The following is a 24724-nucleotide window of genomic DNA, read 5'->3' as shown; positions in this document are numbered from 1 at the left end:
AGCGTTGGCTTCCTCGTGGCTGCATATGCAGAGCCCATAAAGCCACTCGATCACATATCTGAATGGAAGAGACCTCCGAGATATGTGGAAAAATATATTGCACCTTCTAGAAGAGTGGTACAGGTCAGGCGACGAAGAATACAAAGAATACCATAAAAAAGAGAACGACACAGACAAATAAAATGTGGTAGGTGTAGGAACCACAGGCATAATCGACAAAACTGCAGTGAATCGCTCACGTCCAGGTGACCTGCTGATTCTAATCCAAATGATTCAAATGTCGGTGACCTCCGGGATATGTTTGTCTATTCACAAATCTCTTCAAATGTCTCACTTATCTCGCTCTCCCTTTTATAAGTTTAATTAACTTGTTGGCTATTCATGAATGAATCTTCCTGGAAATGTCTTGCTCTCTCTGGATCTCGCTCTCGCTAATCTCGCTATCACTTACACAACTTTCCTCAAGTTTGTCTATTTATATTACTCAAATGTTTGTCTATTCATGTTAGTTCTACACTAATAATTTAAATAACATGTTAGTAAAATTATATCAATAATATACATGTACATCAATAATATGGAGTGTTTGTCCATAATTGACATGTTAATTGCATCCTATAGTCACTCATCTTCTCCTAAGTGATTTCAGATGTGGCACTACTAGTCACTAAATGTTCTAAAAATTTTGCAACAAATATTCCATAATCTAACGACCCGTGTTATGTATTCGTAGAGGTAGGTCGAGATATCTTCCAACAAGTCATTTCTATGTCTGGCTTCCAATGTTTCAAGTCACAGTAGTGAAGAAGCGATAGTAGGATGTAAGTCAACGGTTCAAGGAAAGATTTCAGCTTCTTCTTCGATGTCATGGACGATAGTGAATCAAATACGAACAACCGGCCTCTATTTAGATTGAATGCAATCAACATCCAATGTTGATCGATGTTTATTGTCGTATACACAAAATCCACATCTGACCACTTGACATCGAATTTACCCATGAGATAATCCGGAAACATCTCTTCCTTCCATACTACGGCAGCATGTAAAGTCTACTTGTTCTTGATATGTTTGTAGACCCCATCTCGAGAATTTAGATGACTCTACACAGCGAAATGAACATTAAAAACACATAATAGTCGACCAGTGTATTCCTATTCAGAAGTGCAGTAAATGGTTATCGTTATTCCAATTGGCAGAATGGTGAAGTTGGTCATACACATATCTGGTCGCCTATAGAATTTATCTTTTATGAATTGAAATGGGATATTTAGGGTCTGCATCCAGAACAAGATATATATTAGGAGAGGGGAGCAAACTTTATGTACTTGGTAAAAAGAACAAGGATCGTAAACTTACGTCACATTCAACCCATGAACTTGGTTCGGTCAACTCCTGGAAAAAGAACTTAGATAATGGTCAAACTACATTTTCTCGAACCTCGTTGTCTATATTTTTATCGGCAATCTAGTTCATCATTTCCGTGAATACAGCAACTAGAACCTCATGCTTCAAGGAGTATTGGATCGTCGCTTTAAACTGTATCGTAGGTACCCCAAGGAGAAAGTACTTAATATTTAGACGATCCAAAGGAAGTTAAACCTTAATTTCCTTCTCCTTTGTTATTTTCTTTTTTTAGTTAGACGAGAGGTGTGCATTTATTAACAACCTTTCTCTTACATGTTGTTTTTCTACTCTCAACCATAACCTACAGAAATATAACAAAATATGAAGAAAGAAATTTTCGAATCACATAATGATCATACCTGTGAATCGAGATGTATGGTATTAGAGGAGGTCATGATATCAAGTTGTACAGATGAATTGAGAGATAGAGGTGGGTTAGGTGACATAGGTGAAGGTGGGGTAGGTGACTTAAGTGGAGGTGGGGTAGGTAACCTACATATAGGTTGGGTGGGTGACCAAGATAGAGTCGGATGGGGGACATGGTGACATCGTGGCCTATCCGTGGAGTGGGGGACCTCGTTGCTTCAAACACTGTGGAACCCTTCATAGACTATAATAGAGACAAAATAGTTGACAATTGTGCTTTGATGTCTTTCGTGTCCGTCTCCAGGTTCAATACATAGGCATCCAAGCTCGATATTGAGCTATCAATGCTCTACAAGTACAAATATACATCGGGATCAACATTGCCTCCCTCCCTGTGGCCCGAAACCTCAGGCTCAGAACGATCCTCCTTCAGGACAGAACACTCCCCCTCAGGCTCAGGACGTACGTCACCCACCAGCACATCATGAAACATATCTTCGTTAGGGGTGTAAGTAGGCTGGTGGATGTTTTGGTCCCAATAGATTCGTCGTCCCTCACTCCACCTTCTGAATTACCTTATTGTTCACCTTCCCCACCTTCTAAACTATTCTCTGAACTACTACCACTCTCTGAACTACTAGAGCTCCCTGAACTCTCGGTGTCAGAGTGTACTTGTCTTACGGCCCGTCTATCAATTGGGATGTTCTGAAACTTCTTCTCAGCATAGGACATGACAAGACCCTCTTTGACTTTTATCTACATTAAGGAACCCAGTAAGATGGTTAGTGTACATTTAACAACCGAATAAACATACTCTGACTAGATAGATTACACTTACATTTTGAGATTAAAAAATGTCTCTTTCAAGTACTTTGAATGACACCGAGTGCGAGCATGATCACTATAATATACGAGGCATAACTACCTTGCTCTTTCGAGTGGCAATGTTCCCTGCTATTAACGATAAGATCTCGTACGTTCACACTTAAATCCAAACAACTCGTATTTATAACTATGTTAATGTTAAGCCAAATAAACCAAAGATAAAGTTAAGTTAAGGAACATCTACCTGTAATGCTTGGGGAAATCCACGGAGTGAGTACTTCACAACATAATTTTTATTTCCCCCCACCTTTTCCTTGTATAAACCAACCTTGTCATTCGGTGCAGTCTTCAGGGCATCGAGTGTCCTCTCCCAAATAATTGTACCTCAATCAAGATTGTTGTAGTAATCTACGTCTTCAACATCGTCAAATAGAGTGTGATCGACAACATTTTTTTGCTTGTTTTTACCCATTGGTGCAACCCCTGTGTAATATACTAGGATAATTTTAATAGCATCATCATTATTTTCAAATACCTAATTTTTGTATTCTTTTTCCAGTAAATTCTAGTGGAATGCGTATGAGGTCGATCGATTAACAAAGTACATAGTCAAAAGTTCTTGTGAGGACTCCTCACTTCGTACAACTCGCGTAGGAGACCGCCACAAACAAGTGATCAATAGAAAGTCGTCCTTAAAAAATGTGACGACCTTTCCTCTAACAAAGAAACTAATCGAGTCCGCTCCCGAATTCTTCACTTTCCTCAATAACATATGGTGGATTAGTGGGTTGTTGAATACAAGTTCAGTGTCTACAAATCGCCCAAAAATTGTTCTCTTGAACATCTTTAACTGCGTTCCAGTAAGCTTCTCCTTTACAATCTTGTTGGTATTGACAACGTGGGCCAGGCACGTTACTTTCCCGGGAAACATATCAACTTCACGAATTTTAAAAGATTTTGACATCTTAAATTACTCCTACATTGTATGAACATTCAATTTATCAATTAACAAGTTCATACTAAAAATCACTAACAAAACATACTGTTATATAATATATTCATCGGGGCGGGGTTGGGGATGGGGAATATAATCCCGTCCCCGTCCCCATTTAGCCAATAGAAAAAAAATCATCCCCGCTCCCTCTCCCATTCCCCATCTAATCAGTGATTCTCTGTCCCGTTCGGGACTTATCCCCACGGGCCTCGACCCTGTGGGATAAATGGATTATTGGGTTTGGTGTCCTAATTCTCTCGAAGTCTCGTTGTTTGTAATGATGCACATTGTTTCATGAATAAAATAACTGTTATTTCATTCTGGCATTTACTCATATCCAATATTCAAAACTCCTTGGTTATCTTATGTAAACTTAAGCATGTATATGTGATATACAAGTGAATCATGCCTTAAGTGATAACCTAAATAGGTATGTAGTATAAGGATTAAGGTGGGATACCTGATCCTGGTGACACTACAGATACGACCCACTTTGTAGAGGTTTGCAAGTGTTGTAAACTACTACAGATGGTAGATTCTGACCATTCATGTGGAGACGTGCAAGTAGGGGTGTCCTATACAAAGAGTTTGTATAAGATCGGACCATGAGATAACTAGACTTTGTATATAACGCCATTGATACTAGAGACTTACATCTCACCTAAACAACCATAGGTGACACGACCTTAATCCTGAGTGTTTTGGAAACTCCTGCCTTTGAGGGCGGTCCTTTGATTAGTATGGGTGAGAGTGGTCAGATTACAAACTCAACATGCCTACCTTTTTGGGTACTTGTCTGCTTTGGGAGCTAGGAACTCAGTACACAAGATGGAATTCACTCCTTCCCCGAAGCAGGGGTAAGTAGAGATATTGCTCCCTTAAGGGCTGATTTCGGGCTTGAACATAGTGGCCACAACTTCTCTTTGGAAGAGAGAACTAGTCATAGTAAGACTATGATTTATGTTCATTAGAGGGATCAGTGGTACTTAAGGAGTTAGATGTAACTACAGGGGCATAACGGTTATTGGCTGAGCTATCCTTACAAGCGATCTGTGAAGAGTTGTCGCACTGTTGATTGGTTAAGATGGACACATAATATATCTGTGATAAGGAGAGTTCAACTGTCAGGCTATAGTGGAGTGCTTGGCAGTTAACAGATGGTGGATCCCGTGACTAAAGAGTTTAGTCAGTTATTCATGTACAGTTGGAACTTCGAGCTATAGGTCCATAAGGTCCCCTTGGTAGCTCAATGGATTCAGTTGAGGATCAGTTCTTAGTATTGATTTGAAATGTTCAAATTGACAAGAGGTAATTCGATTATATATGATATGATCGGTATGATGTATGAGATATATCTAGTGGAGGAGTAATGTAAATGAGATTTACATTAAGTACCATGGAATAGGAAAATAGTTATGGTTTATATGTTTCATGAGATGAAATATTAAAATTATAGGTTATAAATATAATATGGTAAGTTAGTTATCATTTATATTTATTATAATATTAGTTATTGGATAATTAACTCTTTTTCTCTAATAACCAATTGAGTGGGAGGTTATTGGTTGTTTCATGGTAACCGTGAGATAAAAAGAAAAATGTTTTCCTAATTTTAAAAAGCTTAAGTTTTTATGAATTGATGATTTCCTCTCTAGGAAATATTCTTATGGAAGTTGTCAAGTAAATAGGATTTACTAAGCGACAGCTTGGATAAGGTAAACGGTCGTGGAGTATTAGTAAGCGATAAACACTCAACTAAGCGATGAGCTAAACGATCGTATAGTTTTTGCTAGACGATCGCTTAGCTTTTCTTAAACGATTGGGCATCGACCTATACAATAGGTCCTGCCTGTTGGGGTTTGTGTCCTAAAGTCTCGTGTCCAGTAGTTTGTAAACAACTTTGTACGAACACTTTTGATGTATAATATAAATGATATTTACTTCACTGCTTGACTTTGCACATTTAGATTTTTTTCATTTTACCACAAACCAATAAACTTAATATCTCTGGTTGTCTTTATGTAACTTAAGCACGTATGTAGTGACATACAAGTGGATCATGTCTTAAGTGATAACAAAAAATAGTCTGTAGTATATGGATATAGAAGGTAAACCTTATCTTGGTAACACTATGGACGCGGCCCACTTTGTGGAATTGTTCAAATGTTGTGACTTGTCACAGATGGTCTGATCCTGATCATTCATGTAGCGGACATACGAGCGGGGACGTCCTATACAAAGAGTTTGTATAATACTTGACCTCGAAGTGTTAATGTCCTGTCATATAACATCGTTCATGACTGAGACTTCACTTCACTAGGATGACCATAGGTAACATGATCTCAATCCTGAGTGAGTTGGGAACTTCTGCCATTGAGGGCGGTCCTTTGATTTGCATGGGTGCGAGTGGCCAGAACACCGACTCAAACCTACCATTTTGGGGATTTGTCTGATTTGGGAGCTGGGAACTCAGCTACACAAAATGGAATTTACTCCTTCCCCGAGGCAGGGATAAGTAGATAGATAGCTCCTTTAAGGGCTATTCCAGGGCTTGAACGATGTGGTGTCGCGCACCTTCTCATGACCTAAGAGGTGTTCATCCATAGTAGGACTATGTTGTATTGTTCATTAGAGGGATCAGTGGTACTTAAGGAGGAAGATGTAATTACAAGGACAAAACGGTAAATTGGCCTGCTGTAATTACGAGCATCTATGAAGGGTCATCGTACTGATGATTGGTTATATCCAATGGACATAAACATATATCTATGGCAAGAAAAGTTCAACTGTCGGTCTTTAGTGGAATGCCTAGAAGTTAACGGATGGTGGATATCGTGACTAAAGAGTTTAGTCAGCTATTCACGTATCGTTGAAGCTTCGAGCCATAGGTCCATAAGGTCCCCTTAGTAGCTTGGATACAAGTTGAGAATCAGTTTTTGGGTCAGTTTAAAATGTTCAAATTGACAAGAGGAAGTTAGATTATATATGATATAATTGAACGAGTTCATTAAATATGATATAATTAACTTTATGTATGAGATACATTAATTTGGAGGAAATTGGATTTAAATATGATTTATATCTAGTAGAGGAAAATATTATAATTGATATATGATATTAATTTATATGTTATGAATGTGATAACATCACATTCATTGGATGGTTATAAAGGAAATGGGAAGGTGCCTCTTCTGTTCTAAATAGCGAATGAGTGCATTATAAATAGCAGACGGTGTGTTGATTTCGGTGTGCGAGGACATTGTGAAAAGATAGTGTCATCGTTTAAAAGCAGTGCCTATACGATAATGACTGCATGATCGCTTACATATACGATATTGCTAAGCGATCGCATACCGATTACACCGTCATGCAATATTATCTAAACGATCATTTACCTTTTTCCTAAGCGATGGTTTAGCTCTCGGTATTTACTAGACGATCGTATAGACGATCGCTTAGTTTTTCCTACGCGATCGTTCGGACGATTGCTCACCCTTTTCCTACACAATCGTTTAGACGATCGTTTATCTTTTCCTACACGATCGTGTACTTCACCTAAATGATCAAGCATCTTGTTTATACGATAGACTACCTCTTCTCCCACTTGCTTGATCGCTGTGTACAGTTGATCTTCCTCTTTCCCTCAACCAAATCGGAACAAAGCCCACACTTTGGATTCTCACTCCAAAAATACTGAGGGCTCTGAGTGGTGTTATCTTCTTCGTTTCCTTATATCCGAGTGGTGATTGTTCGAGGTAGACAATTGGGTTTTAGACTCGCTGTGAAGAAGAAATCTTCATCTGGTATGATTTCTTGATCTCTTTAGCATTATGAAAGTATGTTTGAATATATATGTGGCAATTCTATCACAATGAATTGGAAAGATTTGCTTCTGCTCGTAGGTACTCTTGAATAAGAGTTCCTTCAATTAGTATCAGAGCACTCGATTTTCTGATATTCCAATTCATTGCTGCAAAAGAATTGCAAATATGTTCCTAGTGGGTGCATTTTTACACTATTTAATCATTAAATTGCTGTGGATGTGCGGATTTATGGATGTTTTCGTAGATGTTAGCCTCGGTTTGATTTAATGCTTTTACTTTTGCGGTTGTTTGTAAAGGCTTCTATGTTTTTTTGGGCATTAATAATCGTTATTGAGTCTATATTCAAAGTCTGTTTGAGTTTTGAGTCGTTCATGAAGAAAATCGGAGCAAGCGTTGTGGTTCTTCGAGGAAAGAGACGATCAAGGGTTGATCGCATCGTGCAGACGATGGAGTACGCGATTGCTGTTGTTCGCATCGGTTAGAAGATGGAGTATGCAATCCCTGTTGATCGGGTCGATTAGACGATGGGGTATGTGATCAAGGGTTGATCGCATCGTACAGACGATGGGGTACGCGATTGCTTATGATCGCATTGATAGATGACCAGGCAAGCGATCAAGGGTTGATCACATTGTATCGATAATCGGTTACGCGATTGCTGAGCATCGGGCCATGTAGACGATGGGATACCCACGTATCGCTTAACATGCACGTGCACTAGATGATCATTTAGGTCAGCAAGCTTCATCGCTTAGTAACTGACTAAACGACTGCTTAGTAACGCAAGGTAAATCATTAACTTGTCACCGTGTTAAGTGATCTCATAGACGATCGTTTTGGTCAATAAGCTTCATCGCTTAGTAACTGACTAAACGATCGCTTAGTAACGCAAGGTAAATCGTTTATTTGTCGTCGCGTTAAGTGATCGCATAGAGGATCGTTTTGGTCAGCAAGCTTCATCGCTTAGTAACTGACTAAACGATCGCTTAGTAACGCAAGGTAAATCGTTTACCTGTCCCCGCGTTAAGCGATCGCATAGTCGATTAGGCTTCGTAGCCTTATTTTCATCTGCGTGATCTTTTAATTTTCTTCTATCTTCTTGTGCGCATTGGACGATCGTCTACCTACGGCGTTTTCTACACGATGGAGTTCTTCTAGTGGTTGAAGACCCGATTCGCCTATGAACTGGTTTGCTCGATGAAAAATGTAATAAATAGGGTTATTTCATTCCGGTTTTTATAAAGGCTCATCCCGGTCCATTAATCCTTTGTTTATTATATACAATGTATGTTTTTAATATGTCATATGGTATGCACATATAGATAAATTTGTTTGAGTTTTGAGTCATTCATGAAGAAGATCGGAGCAAGCGTTGTGGTTCTTCGTGGAAGGAGACGATCAAGGTTTGATCGATTTGTGAGAATGTCCTAGAACTCGTAGTTCGTGTTAAACATTCTATTTTATTAATAACAATGATGTGTTTATTTTGCATCTTATTATGAAAATCCAATAAACGCATCCTTAGCTATAGTCTGAATGTTGTAACTTTATGTAGTGATATAAACAGGATCAAGTTGACTGTATATAGCCTAAATGGTCTAATGAGTATATGGATGAAATTGGGTATCACATCCTTGTAACACTATTGGATGCGGCCCACTCTATAGTTATTACAAGAAGTTGTATGGTGCTACAAACGGTGTGATCCACAAATCGTTCATGTCGAGACATGAGAGTGGGGGCATCCTATGCAATGAGTTTGCATATAGACTGGACCACGAAAATAGTCACTTTTTTTTTATAACGACCATTTACTGTCAAAACTGACTATTTCATTTATTATATAACCTAGGTTAACTCGATCTTAATCTTGAGCTAGCTATGAACTCCTGTTTGTTCGGGATTATCCTTTGATCTGCAAATGGTAAGAGTAGTCCAATAGCACTACTCAATAAGCTTACCATTTTGGGGATAAGACCGGATGAATAGTTGGGGACATAGCCTTGCAAGAGGGAATTCACTCCTACCCTATTTAGGGTTAGTAGATAGGTTGTTCTCTTAAGTACTGACTCCAGGTCTTGAACAATCGGGGCCCCGCCTTCTCATGATATAGAAAGGATTTTATTCATATAGATTATGAATCAGAATTGTTCATTAAAGGATTAGTAGGAACTTAAGGAACGAGATGTAGTCACAGGGGTAAAACGGTATTTTTGACCTAGTTGTGATTACGAACAATCTGTAAATGATCGACTTACTAATTATGGTTATTAAGTGGACATAATATATCTATAGTGAGGGGAGTTCAACTATGGGCTATAGTGGAGTGTCCCATTAGTTAACGAATGGGGGTTAGATCGGACTAATGAGTTTAGCCGATTAATCTCGAATCGTTGGAGCCCATGATCTGTAGGTCTGCGAGGTCCCCCTACTAGCTCGTAAATGGATAAGCTTTAGGGTAGCTTGAGAAATTAATTTGAAACGTTCAAATTAAACAAAACAAGAGAATAAATATTTAAATATATAAAGATGATTATTGTGCAAAAATTAATTTATGAAAATCAATTTTTGAATTAAAATGGTTTAAAATCATTTTATGTTTTAGAAAAAAAATGGAAAATCATTTGCATGGTTGCACGAAATGGAAAATGAGTTTTCTCCACTATTATCATCTTTATGCTCACACAAAAGGCATTATCCTTTCTACTTTGATTCTCCAAGCATGAGCTGCAAGTCATGCACTCCATCTCTTTACATGTTCATCTAATATATATAAAGAAGATTGGAGTCGTTGGAGAAGGAGAGAATACAGAATTTTGAGAGAAAATTTTCTGAAAAAGAAACTGTCTTCTTCAGTCGGGCTACTGTGAGCTTTACTTGTTTCTTCACGTCTTCAAACTGTTCCTGAGTCCCACAACTCTGCCTAAAGCTCCAAGAGCATAGTAGGGAAGGCTTTGAAGTGGTTCACGTTGATATCAAGTGAAAACATCAGCTGAACAGACGTTTTCTTGGAGAGTTCATCAAAGGTATGTTCTGAAAACCCACTTTTTAAGAAGAGCATGCTGTAGTTTTTGCCAAAATTAGTGAATTAGAATGCTTATGGATCTTGGATACTTCCACTACATGTTGTTTAACTCTTTCAAATTTAATTTTAATTTTTTCAAATTATTAATTCTTATGTTAGTTTTGTTGGTTACTTTAACTTTAGAGGTCATTTGTTTCGTGGTAATCCTAAATTATCATCTCATAAGCATATTGATTATCATGTTTAGACTGTGGTAATCTTAAAAATAGTCATTTTCATTTCCCTTGACAATAAAAGGTTTCAACACTCCCTCCTATCAGGCATCTCTATTGGCTTTCTCTCCGAGGTATTTTCACAGTCCCTTTCTAATATTTTCTCCGAAGTCAATCTGATATTGCTTGTAAATTATCAAAGAAAAAGGTAAAATAATAGAGATAAATTAGTTGAAATTGTGACTACATCTTTGGTTAACATGAGTGTGAAGTATGAGAAAACAATTGATAACATTGGTAGCTAAGTATTTTGACACTCAAATTGTTGTTTATGAAATGAGAACTCCTGTATTTGTTGAGCTAGTAGATGTTGATGGGCTAAAAGATACTCAAAGAATTCAAGGAGGTATACTTCTAGCAAAGGATCATGATCAGACTCATCATCCTTTTCTTCCAGGGTGGGAGAGTTACTCATTCAGTCAGTTTTGAGCAGGATCCTAGATTACTTTATGCCCCTCTTTAAGATCTCCTCTTTGATGAAGTCTCAAATCAAAAAGATTTTAAGAGATTTCTCATGAGAATAGATCCAAGACAGTGGAGGCTTTCATTACTGCGTGTGTCCAAGCTAATCTCTTTAGGAGGATCAGGAACAGAAAATCTGAATATTTAGAATGAGGTCTTACTCCTTTGGAAATGCACATTCCATTACGTAGGATCTTTGTGAGCAATTAGGTTCTATGCCTTTCCATCGGGTCTCTAATTGTAGGATCAAAGGCACTTTCAAAAATTACAAATTTTTTTGAGTTGTTTTTGGTACATTGTTGGGGATGGTTTGCCTATTTTCTTTTGAAATTGTTGGTTGAGAGAAACATATTTGTTGCATCTTTCCCATCTTTATCATCTTTCCTCACTTAAGTTTTCACCCATAGGGTCTATCCTTATTCTCTCCAGGGACTCTTCATCGTTTAGTGTTGCATTTGGCTGCCCTTGAATCCGTGGATGCCCATTTGCTCCTTTCTTTGCTGGCCACAATTTCTGCCCTTGTTAGTAGCGAGAGATATTAGCTCTTGGTCTCCTAGTCCATCTAGAGAACTTTTGTGTTGTTTTTTCCTCTCTTGTATAGGGTCAAACCCTCCAACAGTCTCTTTGTTCTCCTTTCTTTGGCAGCTCTCCCATGGGAGAATTAACACCATGGTTCGTGTCTCGATGTCATCTTTTGCTTTGCCTTGGTCTTGGAGGTCTAGACTCTAGAGTATCCATGAACATTGCAGAAAGTTTATTTGATCTCTAATTTTCTAGAGTGATTTGGGATAGATTTTTAGTCTTTTGTATTCAAATGGCTCGCAGCAGGTCATGCATGACTATGATAGGAAAGGTGTTATTCCAACCCCCCTTTTCATGATAGAGGGATATTTCTAAGAACGTTCTTTCTGGCTTTATAAAACATCTGGGGTAGGATAAATAAAAGAATTTTCAGTGACGAGAGAAGTCCTTGAGAAGAGGTTTGGACTTTGATTAGAGGAATTTAGTGATTACCCTTGTCTCGTATTCTTCTGAACTGGATCCCATTTTTGTACTTTTCTTGTGTTTCTTCTACTTTTTTGTTCCTTTGGCTCTTTTTAGTTTGGACGTTCCTGTTTCATCTTGCTGTTGTGTATTCTTTCGTTTGTTCAGAATGAAAGTCATTTCTTTTCATTAAAATAAATAAAAGATAAATTGTTTAGTTTGCTTGATAAAATATGATTATCCTTCGTGTGTATCTTTTTCTTCATTTTACTCCATAGTTCCAAAACTATAATTTTTTCTTATGATTTTGAATGTTTGCAGTTCGCCTATTGTCATTCATTTATGTAAAGATATTTTCATTCATTTAAGAAGAATGAAGATATTGCTAGGAATATCAGAAGTATTTTAGTTTTGTTCAATCCCTGTAAATCTTCTTATCAAGTTCCCTGTACTTCTAAAGTTTTGTTATTATCCCTATCATTGATTAGTAGTTAATGTATCTTTTTCTCCTTCAATACTCCTACACTGGTCATTAGTTGAAATTTGGTCGCTGTATCCTTAATATTAACAATGTCTATCATATCGTACAAGCTCTAGCATGATTCTTTTGTGTTTTTGTTCGTTGATGCTTCCACGAGTTATATCATTGCAATTTTCTTGCTTAAACTTTGTTATTACTATCTTAATGATTGGTGGATCTCTTTATACTATAGAAAGATGAAGATACCTCGCAATGTTACCTTGACTCGGATGAATTGTTCGTGCACGAGTGTGATAATTGGTCAAAGTTATTTGCTAAACAACATTCACCTCCATGCTCTCCATTGCGTTGGAAACCTCCATCACCTTCGTTTTCTTGGCCATTTGAGGAACCCAACTTTGTGCTTAGGCTGAATGATGAAACTGATTCTTGAGAATTGCACATTTTCTTGTTTTGGTTACTTGACACTTGACTCTCTTAATTAGTAATTTAGTATAACTTTGTTAGCAATGTGCTTGAACTTGGTAGTGCTCATTTTGTTAGTTGTATAGACTAGAAGATTTTTTTCTTTGCACCGATGTATATGCATCAATTAATCGTTTGTAAAAGCAGTACAACTCTTTATTTTGGAGAGACAACCTTTGAAACTAAAGTGTAATACCTTTCAAACTCTTTCTCAAGTGTGACTATGGCAAGCTCTTTTCTATGGCTTCTTTGGTTATTTACATGGCTTGTCTCCATGACTATCTCTTGATGCACTAATTGTAGGATAAAAAAAAGTGTAATCTTATAAGAGTATTTCTTAGGCACAGTTCTGGTTACACTCATGTTATTGCATCTCCTTCAATAAAAAAGGATTCATATTTTACCCAATCTTCGTTTTCTAATCGAGACCCTTTGTAACTGACATAAAGACTCCTTATTTCTATTTTATTTAAATTTCATAAACCTAAATTAAAACTAAACTAAAATAGATAAAAACGGGAGGATTTTGAATTCCGATCCATGAAGTAACATCGTTTTCAATTCATTTAATTTGAATTGACATTTTCTGCATCATAATTATCACCATAATTATTGTGAAGAAACACCTACAAGAATTAGCCTTGGACAGATTTTTTTTTTTAAAATGTATGTATTATATATATACTTGTGTTACAATTTTTTAAATAATAATAATAAAAGTATTAAAAAAATCCAAAAATGTTCGAACCCCAAAGTTGGTTTAAAACTTAGAATGTATGAACATAACCTATTGAGAGTATTGATTTGACTGCATAACCTTAGAAAATTTACAAAACCTGAAAGCAAATCCAATTTAAAAATGTTTTAAAAAGATATAATCCAAGTTTTTAAAGCTAAAAACGATAATTTTGGAAAACTAAAACGTTTTTTTTAATCTACTTTTTTTTAAACATTTTAAATATCTAACCCAACCTTTTAAAACTAAAAAAAACAAAGGTGTATCAACACCATAAATAAGAACAATGTCATCGCCTATTTGAAGTATAATATGATATTTACAGTTTTGACTTCTCTATCCCAAAACCCTTATAAGGCTTGTTGCCCTCTTTAATTATTTATCCCTACATTAACAATTCATAATTCATTATGTTTCTCATTCACTTGACTTTTTTACAAGCTCAGCGAATTTTTAATCTTATCACAAGGTTTGTGGTATTTATTGTATATGATACAAGTACATATAAACATCCTTGCACAAGTTATTCCCTTTGAAAAATTTAAATGATTTTTGAATAGTTAACAATATTGTTTATTGTACTAAAACTTTCAAAATCTTATCCAAGTCCTAAAATTTTGTGGATTTTCAAAAATAAGACTTTGGAATACCTTTTTTTCCTTATTTACGTTTGGCATAAACCAAAGTCATCTATTAAAATAAGAATAATGTGTCAAAAACGGCCGGGATAGATCAATTGGTAGAGCAGAGAATTGAAAATTCTCGTGGCACGAGTTGAAATCCATAATTTTTTAAAATAGAAAAACTAAAAACAAAATCATTCTCAAACAAAAAATTCTAGATAAACCTAAACAGAGAACTTCACTGAGTAAATGACATGTTTGAATGAAAAAGGAATAAATGTAAGTAATCAAGATTTAGAATTTGACTTGAAAGAGGGGGAAGAAAGGAGGGGAAGATGCTTTTAGAATTTAAACTGAAACTGATTTCATCAATAGAGAGCAACTAGTAGTATTTACATTTCTCTTAACCCCCACACAAAGCCATACAGGGGAAGAATGGAAAAAAAGAAAAACACTAAACCTGAAAGAAATGAGAAATCGACATTCGAAAACAAATCATCAAATTCATCTAATTTTCCCTCTAATTGTACCAAATCTTGTCCCTTTCTTAAAACCTATATCATGATAGTTCCAATCTAAATCTCAACGGTCAATATGACCCAGTTGTTAAGTAGAGCTTGGAAATTGAACAAACCTTTTGTTTTCCATCCATATACAAAATGATTTGGTTTCTATGGCTGTTTGCACAAGTCAATGAGTCAACTCTTCACTTCCAATGCCTATACTAGACTTGTCCATCACACGTACATTATATCGTTCGTAAACTCGTGCACGGTTCTCTGCCCACCATTGCTCTGCTTGTTTCTCCGTAAATCGCTTCCGACTGCATCCAACATGAACCAGTCATGTAAAATTCAGAGAAAGTTTTGCATGGAGAAAAGATCATAAAGTAGTCGATGCTTGCATGATCGAATGTACGAACAAACAAAATCATAAGAAATGAAAAATAAAATCAAAGTATTCTTAAGTCACTACTATATCTAAGAAGTTCAAAGCTTAAGTTCAATGCTGCCTCTTGTATGAACTTAGCATTAACCATTGATTTGAAATGAGAAAGAAATAAATAAAGTAATGTTGCAAGAGTATGCGCATTTGATACTCAAAACTGGAAAAAACTCCACACTGTTTAGGCAAGATAAATGACAACCTAAGGTGGGGGAAGGGTAAAAGGCGAAAGAATAGTTCGCTCTGTGCCCACCGCACGGCTCTGTACCTAAGGTGGGGGAAGAGATTAACCCCCTCTGAAAGACGCTAATTACAAGAACTTCCCAATTATAAATGATCATAGAAATTGGATAACTGAAACAGAATTTGCAGTTGCTATGACATCACCAAGAAGCTCTAAACTGTAATTGATACTCCACACTTATGACATCACCATAACCAAACTTTCTCCAAAAAAAAAAAACACTGCTTCTAATATTGATGCAGGGAACTACACATTGTAGGTCTTGTTTGATAATAATTTTGTAGGTCTTGTTTTGAAAATAATTTTGTGTTTAGCTTTCTAATTTAAAATAGAGTTAGCCTACTACCTATTTAGGTTCTGTTTGATAAACATTTGATTCTTGATTTTTGAAAGTTGAGCATATAAACATCAGTTCTACCTCTAAGTTTTTTTGCTTTATTATCCACCCTCTACCGATGTTTTCAAAAACCAAGCCAAATTTTGAAAACTAGAAATAAAATTAAAAAAAGAATGTAGTTTTTAAAAATCTATTTTTGTTTTTGGAATTTGGCTAAGAATTAAATTATTTTCTTAAGATGAAACCCATTGTAAGAGATTGAGAAGAAATAGGCTTAATTTTCAAAAACTAAAAACCAAATGATTATCAAAGGGGCCTTAATAATCTTCTTTTTTATTTGTAAGAATAATTTTGAAGTCTGTTCTTTATTATCAAACAACCTAGAAGTATTCACAATCAAGAAATGGACGGCTGAGCGAACAAAAACTACTTAGTTATCATGAGTTTCAACCAGTAGGTCTCCTACCATGGACACCAGCAGCAGTATTTTATGGGAACTGGGTATAACATTGGGTAAAACATGCTTACCTGAAACGAACTCGCTTAAGATCCTTGACACCTCCTGGTTGTGAGGTGAGTGTAATATACACACCAGGCTCATCTTGCTCAACCCATTCTGCTTCTTGGCGAGTTTCAGTTTCTTTAATTCTATTTCCGTTCTTTGTTGAATCCAATTGACTCAATTTGCTTTGAGTTGAAGACTGGTTATTTGTGGTGCTCGATCCATTAGAAAGCAACTGGACACTTGAACTGTTTGAGTCTGTCTCTAAGGATGTTTCTTGACCACTTAATTGGTCTATAGAAGTGTTGATCAAATGATTGAAGGTGGGACCGGAGCTGAAAGAGGCAAGAGTTGATTTAATGTTACAAGCAGCTCCAACTGGCAGCCTCTCAGCCATTTCCTTCAGCTGTTCACCATCCGATAGAAAAAAAAAAAATTAGTACTCACTGACATTCTCGGATAACATTAAGGGAATAAGACTGAAATGTAACACATATCCTGAAAAAAATGGAGCAACTTGTTCGAGACATAATTTCAATTTTGAGTAACCTAGCTCATCAAAATAAATGCTTTGTTGGAATAGAACACACAACACAGGCAAGATAACTTGGATTTCTTAAAGATGATGAACTAAACTTGGATCAAACAACTGAAAAAAATGACAAATGAAAATAAATGGAAAAACAGTTAGAAAATTTGTGACCAGGACACAAACGTCCGAGAATAAAAATAAATGGAAAAAAGAACAAAAAAAAACAAGCTCGACAACTTAGAGTTTTTTAATTAACAATTAAAAAGTGCAGTTCCTAAAATTTATTCTCAGGATTATTAGTAACGAAACCAAAATATGTTTTTTTTTCTTTCTTTACTCCTGGAAATCAACATGTGTTAGAAATCATGAGCAGGATACACTTTAACAATTCAATTACTTCAGAGTTCAAATCATGTACTCCTTTCCTTTTTCTTTCTTGGTTTTAGAACTACAAGCCTGAATCATCGTTAATGTACTGCTGTTGGAGGTAGATAGTTTACATAATATAAGTGCTTGTTAGGTAGGGAATTAGTAGGGAATTATGTTCTCAGATTAATTGAGTTTAGCAAATATAATACCTATTTGTGCAGTCATATAATGGGAATCATGAAGTATTAGAATAGCTCATTAAAAAAACCAACTTACTTGCGCAGTTAGTGACTTGATCACTTCTTTGGCTGCATTACATCTTGCAGCCTCCTCACTTGCTATTGATATTGCTTCCTTCAACTGTTTACTTGTTCTTTCTAGCTCAACTTCTTGAAGTTGTGCCTTGCGTGTAAGGTTTTCAACCTGAGAATATTCGGTTGAGAAAACTTATTCTCTAACACTATATTATTTAGTCTATTATTTCCCAAATGATTTTTTAGATAAGACTATTGGTAAAATTGGACCAAGAAGTAGAAGAGGGATACACCAAATAGTGTGTCCTGTTGAGTATAGAAAATGAAATAATCATATGCCAAAGACAACACTATCAGAAGATTACGGGTATACTCCTCTATTGTAAACCGTTTCATGCACAAATTTGTATTGATAAGGATACACCTTGATTAAAGAAAAAAACAATTATAATATTAAGAAATGCCCTGTGAATAAATTTGGGATTTTCTTCTGTCATTTATTAATAATGTTAAAAACAACAATAATGATAATAATGATATAGTAACAAACAGGAAAACAAGGGGTAAGGAATAAGGCATCAACATCCCCAAGGGGTTGCCATATTGGCTAAGGCCCGTGGTCTCCAAGTAACACCTACTTAGGAGACGCATATTTGAATTTTAGGGTGAGCTTAATAAGGAAAATTCTTGAAGTCCCCAAAGTTTGGGCCTTGGAACAGGCATGGACTTTCAAAAAGAAAAATTAAGGCATCAACGAAATTGAGGTCAAAGAAGATTGCAAAAAATACCAAGAGTTTGGCATTAATATTAAAAGCAAAAAAATATGTTTGAAGAGCAGTTTTTTCTTGTACATAATTTTGGGTATTCAAGCCAATTAATGAGCACCTCAATTCATCCTACAAGACAACCACCCTCCAACACATTTTACATAGGAAAACCCATAGGATATCCTAGATAAGTTGTCATCAAGTCTATGATCTTAAAAGCATTCGGATTTACAATTTGGAGATTTCTTCATGAAGAGAATGTTCTTTGGAGAATGCTTATTGATGCCAAGTACTATGAATTTAGTAATGGGAGCAACTGGCCTACCCCTATTCGCCATGGCACTTGTAAGTCCCCTTGGCGCTTTATTTGTCAGACTATTGACTCAACGACTCCTCATGTACAGCAATGTCTTGGTAATGGAATCTTTATTTCCTTTTGGAAAGACTCTTGGCTCAGTTGTCGTGTTATTTCCACTATTTTTCCTCAACATTTTCGTCTTGCTCTTCATCCTAATGACACCAAGGCTACTGGCTAATGCATAGGTTGCAGACTCATAAGCTTGGGATTTGCGTCATCGTTGTAATCTTAATGAGTTGGAGGTAGCTGAATGGGCTAACCTTTCTCATTTCTTGTCTTCAGACAGGGTTTGTTCATCACCTCATACTTGGTCCTAGCCTTTGGATGTCTTTGAGTTTTCCTCTTAAGTCTCTCATGGGTGATTTGATGGGCACTCTTGATTCGGTTTTTAAAGATCTTTATTCAGTTATTTGGTCTGATCATTACCCTAAGAAAATTTAAATTTTCCTTCGGGAGCTAAGTCTTGGCATTGTTAGAACATCTGATCGACTCCAATGACAAATGCCTTATATGCAACTTTCTCCTTCTTGGTGTGTTGCCTGAATTTGGTGCCGAGAAAAGGACAGACATAACAATGGGGGCTTTTTGGCTGCTTAAGTTGGGGGCTTTTAGCTGGTCCTTGCCTTTTCCTAACAATATTTTTTATCTTCTTGCTACTCTTTTAGTGAGACATTCATTTGGTGGTGTTAAAAGGACTCTTTGGTTGGCTCTCAATCGAGCATTTCTTTGGCACTTTGGAGCAAGCTTAATGGTCGTCTTTTCATGGACTCCTTCACCTCTCTTGATCACTATCTGGAATATGTTCTCTCTATCGTTTTTCTTTCTTTCTTTCTTCCTTTTTTTTTTTTTTTCAATTTTTGGGTGCAAATCTGGCACTATTTTGTCCATTATAGCAGCTTATCTAATCTCCAATTGGAGAGCTTTGTTTTAATCACTGATAGGTGTTGGAGTTTTTACTCCATTTTATTTTATTAATAAATGAAATTGTTTCTTTTTTTTTAATGAAAATAAAATTTCATTGAATAAATGAAAAGAGACTGATGCTCGAAGTACAAGAGAACAATAACAAGTACATATGCAAATACAAAAGAAGAATTGGGACAACATCCTTCTAAATAAATAGACTAAGTTGGAAAAACAAAAAGCATTCCAATTTAAACATAAATCTTGAATTGAAAATTTTTTCAGAGAAAAAAAAGACTTGTAAAGGGAGCTCCTGATTCATCTTGGAAGACTCTGAATTCTTTCAAACCAAATTTCAGTGAGGATTGAATTGTCTGGGTACAATTTGGTCAATTTTCCCTTGGACTAGTGAGCCAAACTATGGTTCCAGCTTCTATAATCAACACAAACCTTGAGGTAAGAGATATATGGATAATCCCTTCTTCAAAGTCTCCCATTGCAATAGGTGGTGCTAAGCGTTTAAGATCCCAAAAAGTTCATTTGTCTCGAGGATTTGCTTATTCCTATACAAACACTGCTGGTTATCTCTTCATGAAAAATGTTGAAGTGCAATTGAGATGAATGGAGAGCGAAAAACAATTAAGGGTCTTTGACATCTTTGAATTGTCTTAGTTCCATACATGACATTTCTTGGGGTTGGAGCTATTTTTTAGACGTTTGGCATTTTGGTCGTTCGTTAGAGGGATACTAATAGTATGATCAAGGAGTTCCTCCTCGATCTGCCTCGTGGGGAGAAGGGTCGCTTCTTATGGCTTGCTGGGATATATATGATTTTATGGATTTGTTGGGGTGAGCGGAATGATAGGACTTTCAGAGGGGGATAGGGACCTTAGTTTTTTTTTATTATTATTATCTTAGTATAGAAACAACTGCTTTCATTGAGAAAAAATGAAAGAATACAAGGGCATACAAAAATAAATTTTAAAAAAAAAAAGCCCATAGCATCTCCTCTAAAGAAAGGGTTTCCAACTAGGTAAGATATTACCTGGAGCGTAATTACAAAAAACCTTAAGCCCAAAGAGAAACATGAAACATCACCAAAGACCAAACCTCACTAGGGACCTTAGTGAGAATTGGTCTCTTGTTCGCTTTCATGATTCTTTGTGGACTTCAACTTCAAAGACCTTTTGTAACTACTATAAAGACATTATTTTGCATAGCTAGAGTCCTTTCCTATAGAGAGATGTCTTTTTTTGTGGGCTTAGTTTTTTTAAGCTCATGTATTCCTTCATTTTTTTCTCAATGAAAATTTTTGCCTGTAAAAAAATACATGACATTTCTAGGGGTAGGAGCACCCTAAAGAAAGGGAAGACCATTCCTCTGATTCTCTCAGTTGAGAAAAGCCCTTTCAAAGTTCATACCTAGATCTCCATTCCAGCATTTTCTGATGGATATACCCCAGCATTTTCTAAACAAATTAGAACAAGAAAAGGATCGAGGAGAAGTTATGCTCAGAAAAGAACAGACGTACATGTACCAGTGATAACAAGAAAAATACACTGCCACTTCCAAAACGTCATTGCAGTTTTAACTAATCAAATCACATAAATGCCAATAAGGGACTAAAAGCAGTAAAAAATAAAGAAATTACCTGAGCCCTTAATCTAATAACCTCCTGGCTAAGTCTGGTGTTTGTGCTTTTAGCATCATTCACAGCAATCCTTGGAGAGGTAAGTCCTCCAAGAGTAGGAGTAGGAGTAGTTGATCGTGGAGGGCTGGGGCGCCTAGATATTGGAGATGTAGCTCGAGAAACAATTCTAGATCCAGGAAGAGATGCAGCAAAGAACTTCTTTGAAGATCCAAAGACCGGGTTGAAAGATTTAGAGATATTAAGAGCTCCCCGCTGAGAGCCTCCACTAGGAATTGGTGAGACCCTACTGCTGCTAAATTCTAGTTTCTTGTTTTTCTTTGAAGACTGACTTTCCACCTGCTTGAATGATTCAACAGAAGGAAGCCTGGCTAGTTGAGACCGAGATTTCAAGTCCAACTTATCATTTTTGTTCACAAGTTCAGTTGATCCCTGATTAAGGCTTCCTCTTCTGCTCAGTGAAGACTGGGAAGAAGCGTCCATTTCAATAAATTTTTTTAGTTTATGATAGCAATTATCACAAACACGATATGCTTTGTTGGGGTTTGGTGCCATTGAAGCCTTGAGAGACTTCTTACTGCTGCAAGAATGACAAAAGACAAGACCGCAGTTATAACAGTTGTGGCGTTTCCTTTTAAAGTTAAATGGTAGACGGCAACCAGAACACATGGATTGATCAACACCTGAAACCCACTTATGAAGGCAAATAGCTGCGGTGAAATTGGTGCCACAAGCAATACTTTTAACTTGCTTATCTTTAAGAGCCTCAACTAACGTCGGAGTATTTCTATCATCAGTGCTGCCATGACCTAAACGACCATTCGCCCCCTTGCCCCATGTGTAAACCTCAGTTCTAGAAGTCAAAACAGCAACATGGTAAGCACCACAAGCCAGCTCCTCCACAAAGCTTTTTGAGAGTTTTCCTTCAACTCGTGCTGGAAGCTTTCCATCTGCCTGAGGATTCCCTAGCTGACCATAAACAGGGCTTCCCATAGTGTAGACATGGCCAGAATTTGTAAGTGCTACCGTTAAACTATGTCCACAAGCAACTTGACAAAAGTTCGGTTCAACAAGAGCAGCAACACAAGTAGGCACAAGCCTTGCCTCTTTATCACCATGCCCTAGCCGACCTTTATCTCCATCCCCCCAAGTAAACAGCTTCCCTGAAGAGTTGCTATTCGAACCTGGATTTCCAATTATAACTTCTACAACTGCAGCTGTATGCCAAACACCACAAGCAGCTCGGACAGTACGTAGACCTTTGAGAGACTCCACTTCTCTAGGTATTGAAATGCTGTCTCGATCTCCATGACCAAGAACACCAAATGTGCCATCACCAAATGTAAATAATTTTCCAGCAGATGTCACCAGTGCTGTATGCCAAGGTCCACAAGAGATAGATGATACATGTAGGCCTGTAAGGGGCCAGTTACTCGTTTTGGAACCCAGTGACTTACTTCTTTTCCATGCCCAAGAAGGCCAGAATTATAGGTGCCATCACCCCATGTATACAGATCACCAGACAGTGTAACAGCACACGTATGATATTCACCACAAGCTACTAGCTCAATGTTTAAATTACCGAGGGCGTCGATAAGCTTTGGATGATGAGCATCAGAATCTCCTCCATGCCCAAGCCTGCCTCCGTATTCCTCGCCCCAGGAGAAAACTTCACCTTGCTTGGTCACCAAGGCAGCATGACGATTACCACAGGCAATGTTTTGTACATCAAGTACTACTACAGACTCTAAGGCTTTTGGCAGCAAAGAATCCATTTTGCTATCAAAAGAACTTCCAACTCGACGAGTTCCACCACCAAGGACACCTTCACCAGTTCCTTCCCCCCAAATAAAAACATCCCCCAAGGCATCACAATCATCATTTCCTGAACCTTGGCTTGATGAGCTGACAGCACTAGATAGACTAACCCTAAAAGCATCCATTGGAACTGCTTTCATGTGCCCATGCAGGCTATCTGAGCCTCCAGATGACAAAGAATGAACGGAACCACTTGCAGAATCTGAGTGGAAGAAACCTTTAGGAGGAATATTATACAACATTAAATCTGATAAAGCCTTATCCAAACCATATTTTGGAGGACTTCCATAAGGACTGTGAAGTCTAATATGCTCTCCACCTTCCTGAAAATTTATGTAATAATATATATTACTTTAATTCAATTTGAAAATTCTGAGAAGAATTGGAATACTAAAGAAATATATACCTTCTGCAAGCTGTCATTGCTGCTAAATGGGGAATGCAGGGGAGAACTTCTTTGTGTAAATGTTCTAGGACTATTTACTTCAGACAGCATCCCATCACTCCGTGATTCAGTTCTCCACTTTCGATTATGGATACGCGAAATTAATGCTTTTAAGCCACTAAACCAAACCTCAGTTTCGTCTTTATCCTTGCATATCTAGTATATCATTAATAAGAACCCATAGAGTTACTCATATACCAGCTCTTATAGAACACCAAAGAGCATCAAAAGAAGAAAAAGTTCAGTACTACTGTAAATAAGTGAAAGAAAGGCTAACCAAATCAAGCGATCTCTCATTATATATTAGAGAAAATGATTGGCATTCCTTCTCAGGCCGGGGATATCTTTGAAAGATAGGCTGAAAAAAATTAGAACTGCAATTAATTAGTACATTTCAGGAATACAACTTATTGCTTGCCCCATAGAAATAGGCTTTTAAGGTCGCTGATATAGAGGTTCCATCTTCATCATTCATATAAGAATACATAGGAATATATGGGAAGAATATCATAAGCTGTCAAAATGGAGGTGATTGATGTGGATGTTATCTTTACCAATCAAGACGCCTGTCACTAGTCTCCTTATAGAGCATGCTGACTAAACACATCTACAACTAACACAAACAAGAATGGGCCAAGAGGATCTATTGCCTGATATCTATGGAAAGCCTTAATAAGACCTGTAGGCTTACCGATTACAAGCAATGAGAAAAAAGTGTTTGATATACGACCTTAAATCCTGTAGGTGCATCTTCTGCCAAACCCTTTCCTAAGCACTTTGAGGAGAAAATTCCAGTCTACCGTACCATATGCTTTCTTCTTCTTCTTCTTCTTCTTTTTTTTTTTTTTTAATTATTATTATTATTATTAGGGTAATTGTTTTAAAGAGTAAAACTGCTGAAAATATTTTCAAGTATAGCAAAATGTCACTGTCTATCAATAATAACATCCACGAAGAATAGTTATTTACACATGTAGACCCGCAAATGATAATTATTTTCGATAAGAGCAAATGATAATTACTTTGAATTGGATACTCAAAAATCGTAGTTAATTTATTTAAATTGCAGACTCGCAAATAATAATTCTTTTGAATTGAAAACTTACAGTCCGTTGCCCAGAAATAATTCTAGAGACGT

General features: G+C 36.7%; 2 protein-coding genes across 2 annotated transcripts; both read right to left on the bottom strand.

Annotated features, from left to right (window-relative positions):
- Positions 1-14803: 14803 nt before the first annotated feature.
- Positions 14804-24724, bottom strand: LOC150037947 (PH, RCC1 and FYVE domains-containing protein 1-like). Its single transcript, XM_090311363.1, has 7 exons — positions 24693-24724; positions 23864-23944; positions 23548-23742; positions 21327-23464; positions 17670-17816; positions 16519-16898; positions 14804-15287 (listed from the first exon to the last, which is right to left on the bottom strand). The coding sequence occupies exons 4-7, from the start codon at positions 22314-22316 to the stop codon at positions 15155-15157; spliced, it is 1650 nt and encodes a 549-aa protein (XP_090167489.1). The 5' UTR covers positions 22317-23464; positions 23548-23742; positions 23864-23944; positions 24693-24724; the 3' UTR covers positions 14804-15154.
- LOC150037948 (PH, RCC1 and FYVE domains-containing protein 1-like) lies at positions 22352-24061 on the bottom strand. Its single transcript, XM_090311088.1, has 5 exons — positions 24005-24061; positions 23548-23742; positions 22777-23464; positions 22454-22696; positions 22352-22356 (listed from the first exon to the last, which is right to left on the bottom strand). Exons 1-5 carry the CDS (start codon positions 24059-24061, stop codon positions 22352-22354), a joined length of 1188 nt encoding a protein of 395 aa, XP_090167214.1.

The sequence above is a fragment of the Benincasa hispida genome, chromosome 2, assembly GCF_027475165.1.
Source record: "Benincasa hispida cultivar pf3 chromosome 2, pf3_genome.v1.1, whole genome shotgun sequence".
Classification (NCBI taxonomy): domain Eukaryota; kingdom Viridiplantae; phylum Streptophyta; class Magnoliopsida; order Cucurbitales; family Cucurbitaceae; genus Benincasa; species Benincasa hispida.
The sequence above is the reverse complement of the archived record's forward strand: the minus strand, read 5'-3'. Positions and strand labels throughout refer to the sequence as shown.

Coding starts and splice junctions, on each gene's coding strand:
- LOC150037947 (XM_090311363.1), bottom strand. CDS start 22,316: ATGGGAAGCCCTGTTTATGGTCAGCTAGGGAATCCTCAGGCAGATGGA. Junction 16,899..17,669: donor TCAAGTCACTAACTGCGCAA/GTAAGTTGGTTT, acceptor GATGGTGAACAG/CTGAAGGAAATGGCTGAGAG. Junction 15,288..16,518: donor CTTAAGCGAGTTCGTTTCAG/GTAAGCATGTTT, acceptor TGTTGGATGCAG/TCGGAAGCGATTTACGGAGA.
- LOC150037948 (XM_090311088.1), bottom strand. CDS start 24,061: ATGAATGATGAAGATGGAACCTCTATATCAGCGACCTTAAAAGCCTAT. Junction 23,743..24,004: donor TAAAAGCCTATTTCTATGGG/GCAAGCAATAAG, acceptor ATGATATACTAG/ATATGCAAGGATAAAGACGA. Junction 22,697..22,776: donor TGGGCATGGAAAAGAAGTAA/GTCACTGGGTTC, acceptor CTTGGCATACAG/CACTGGTGACATCTGCTGGA.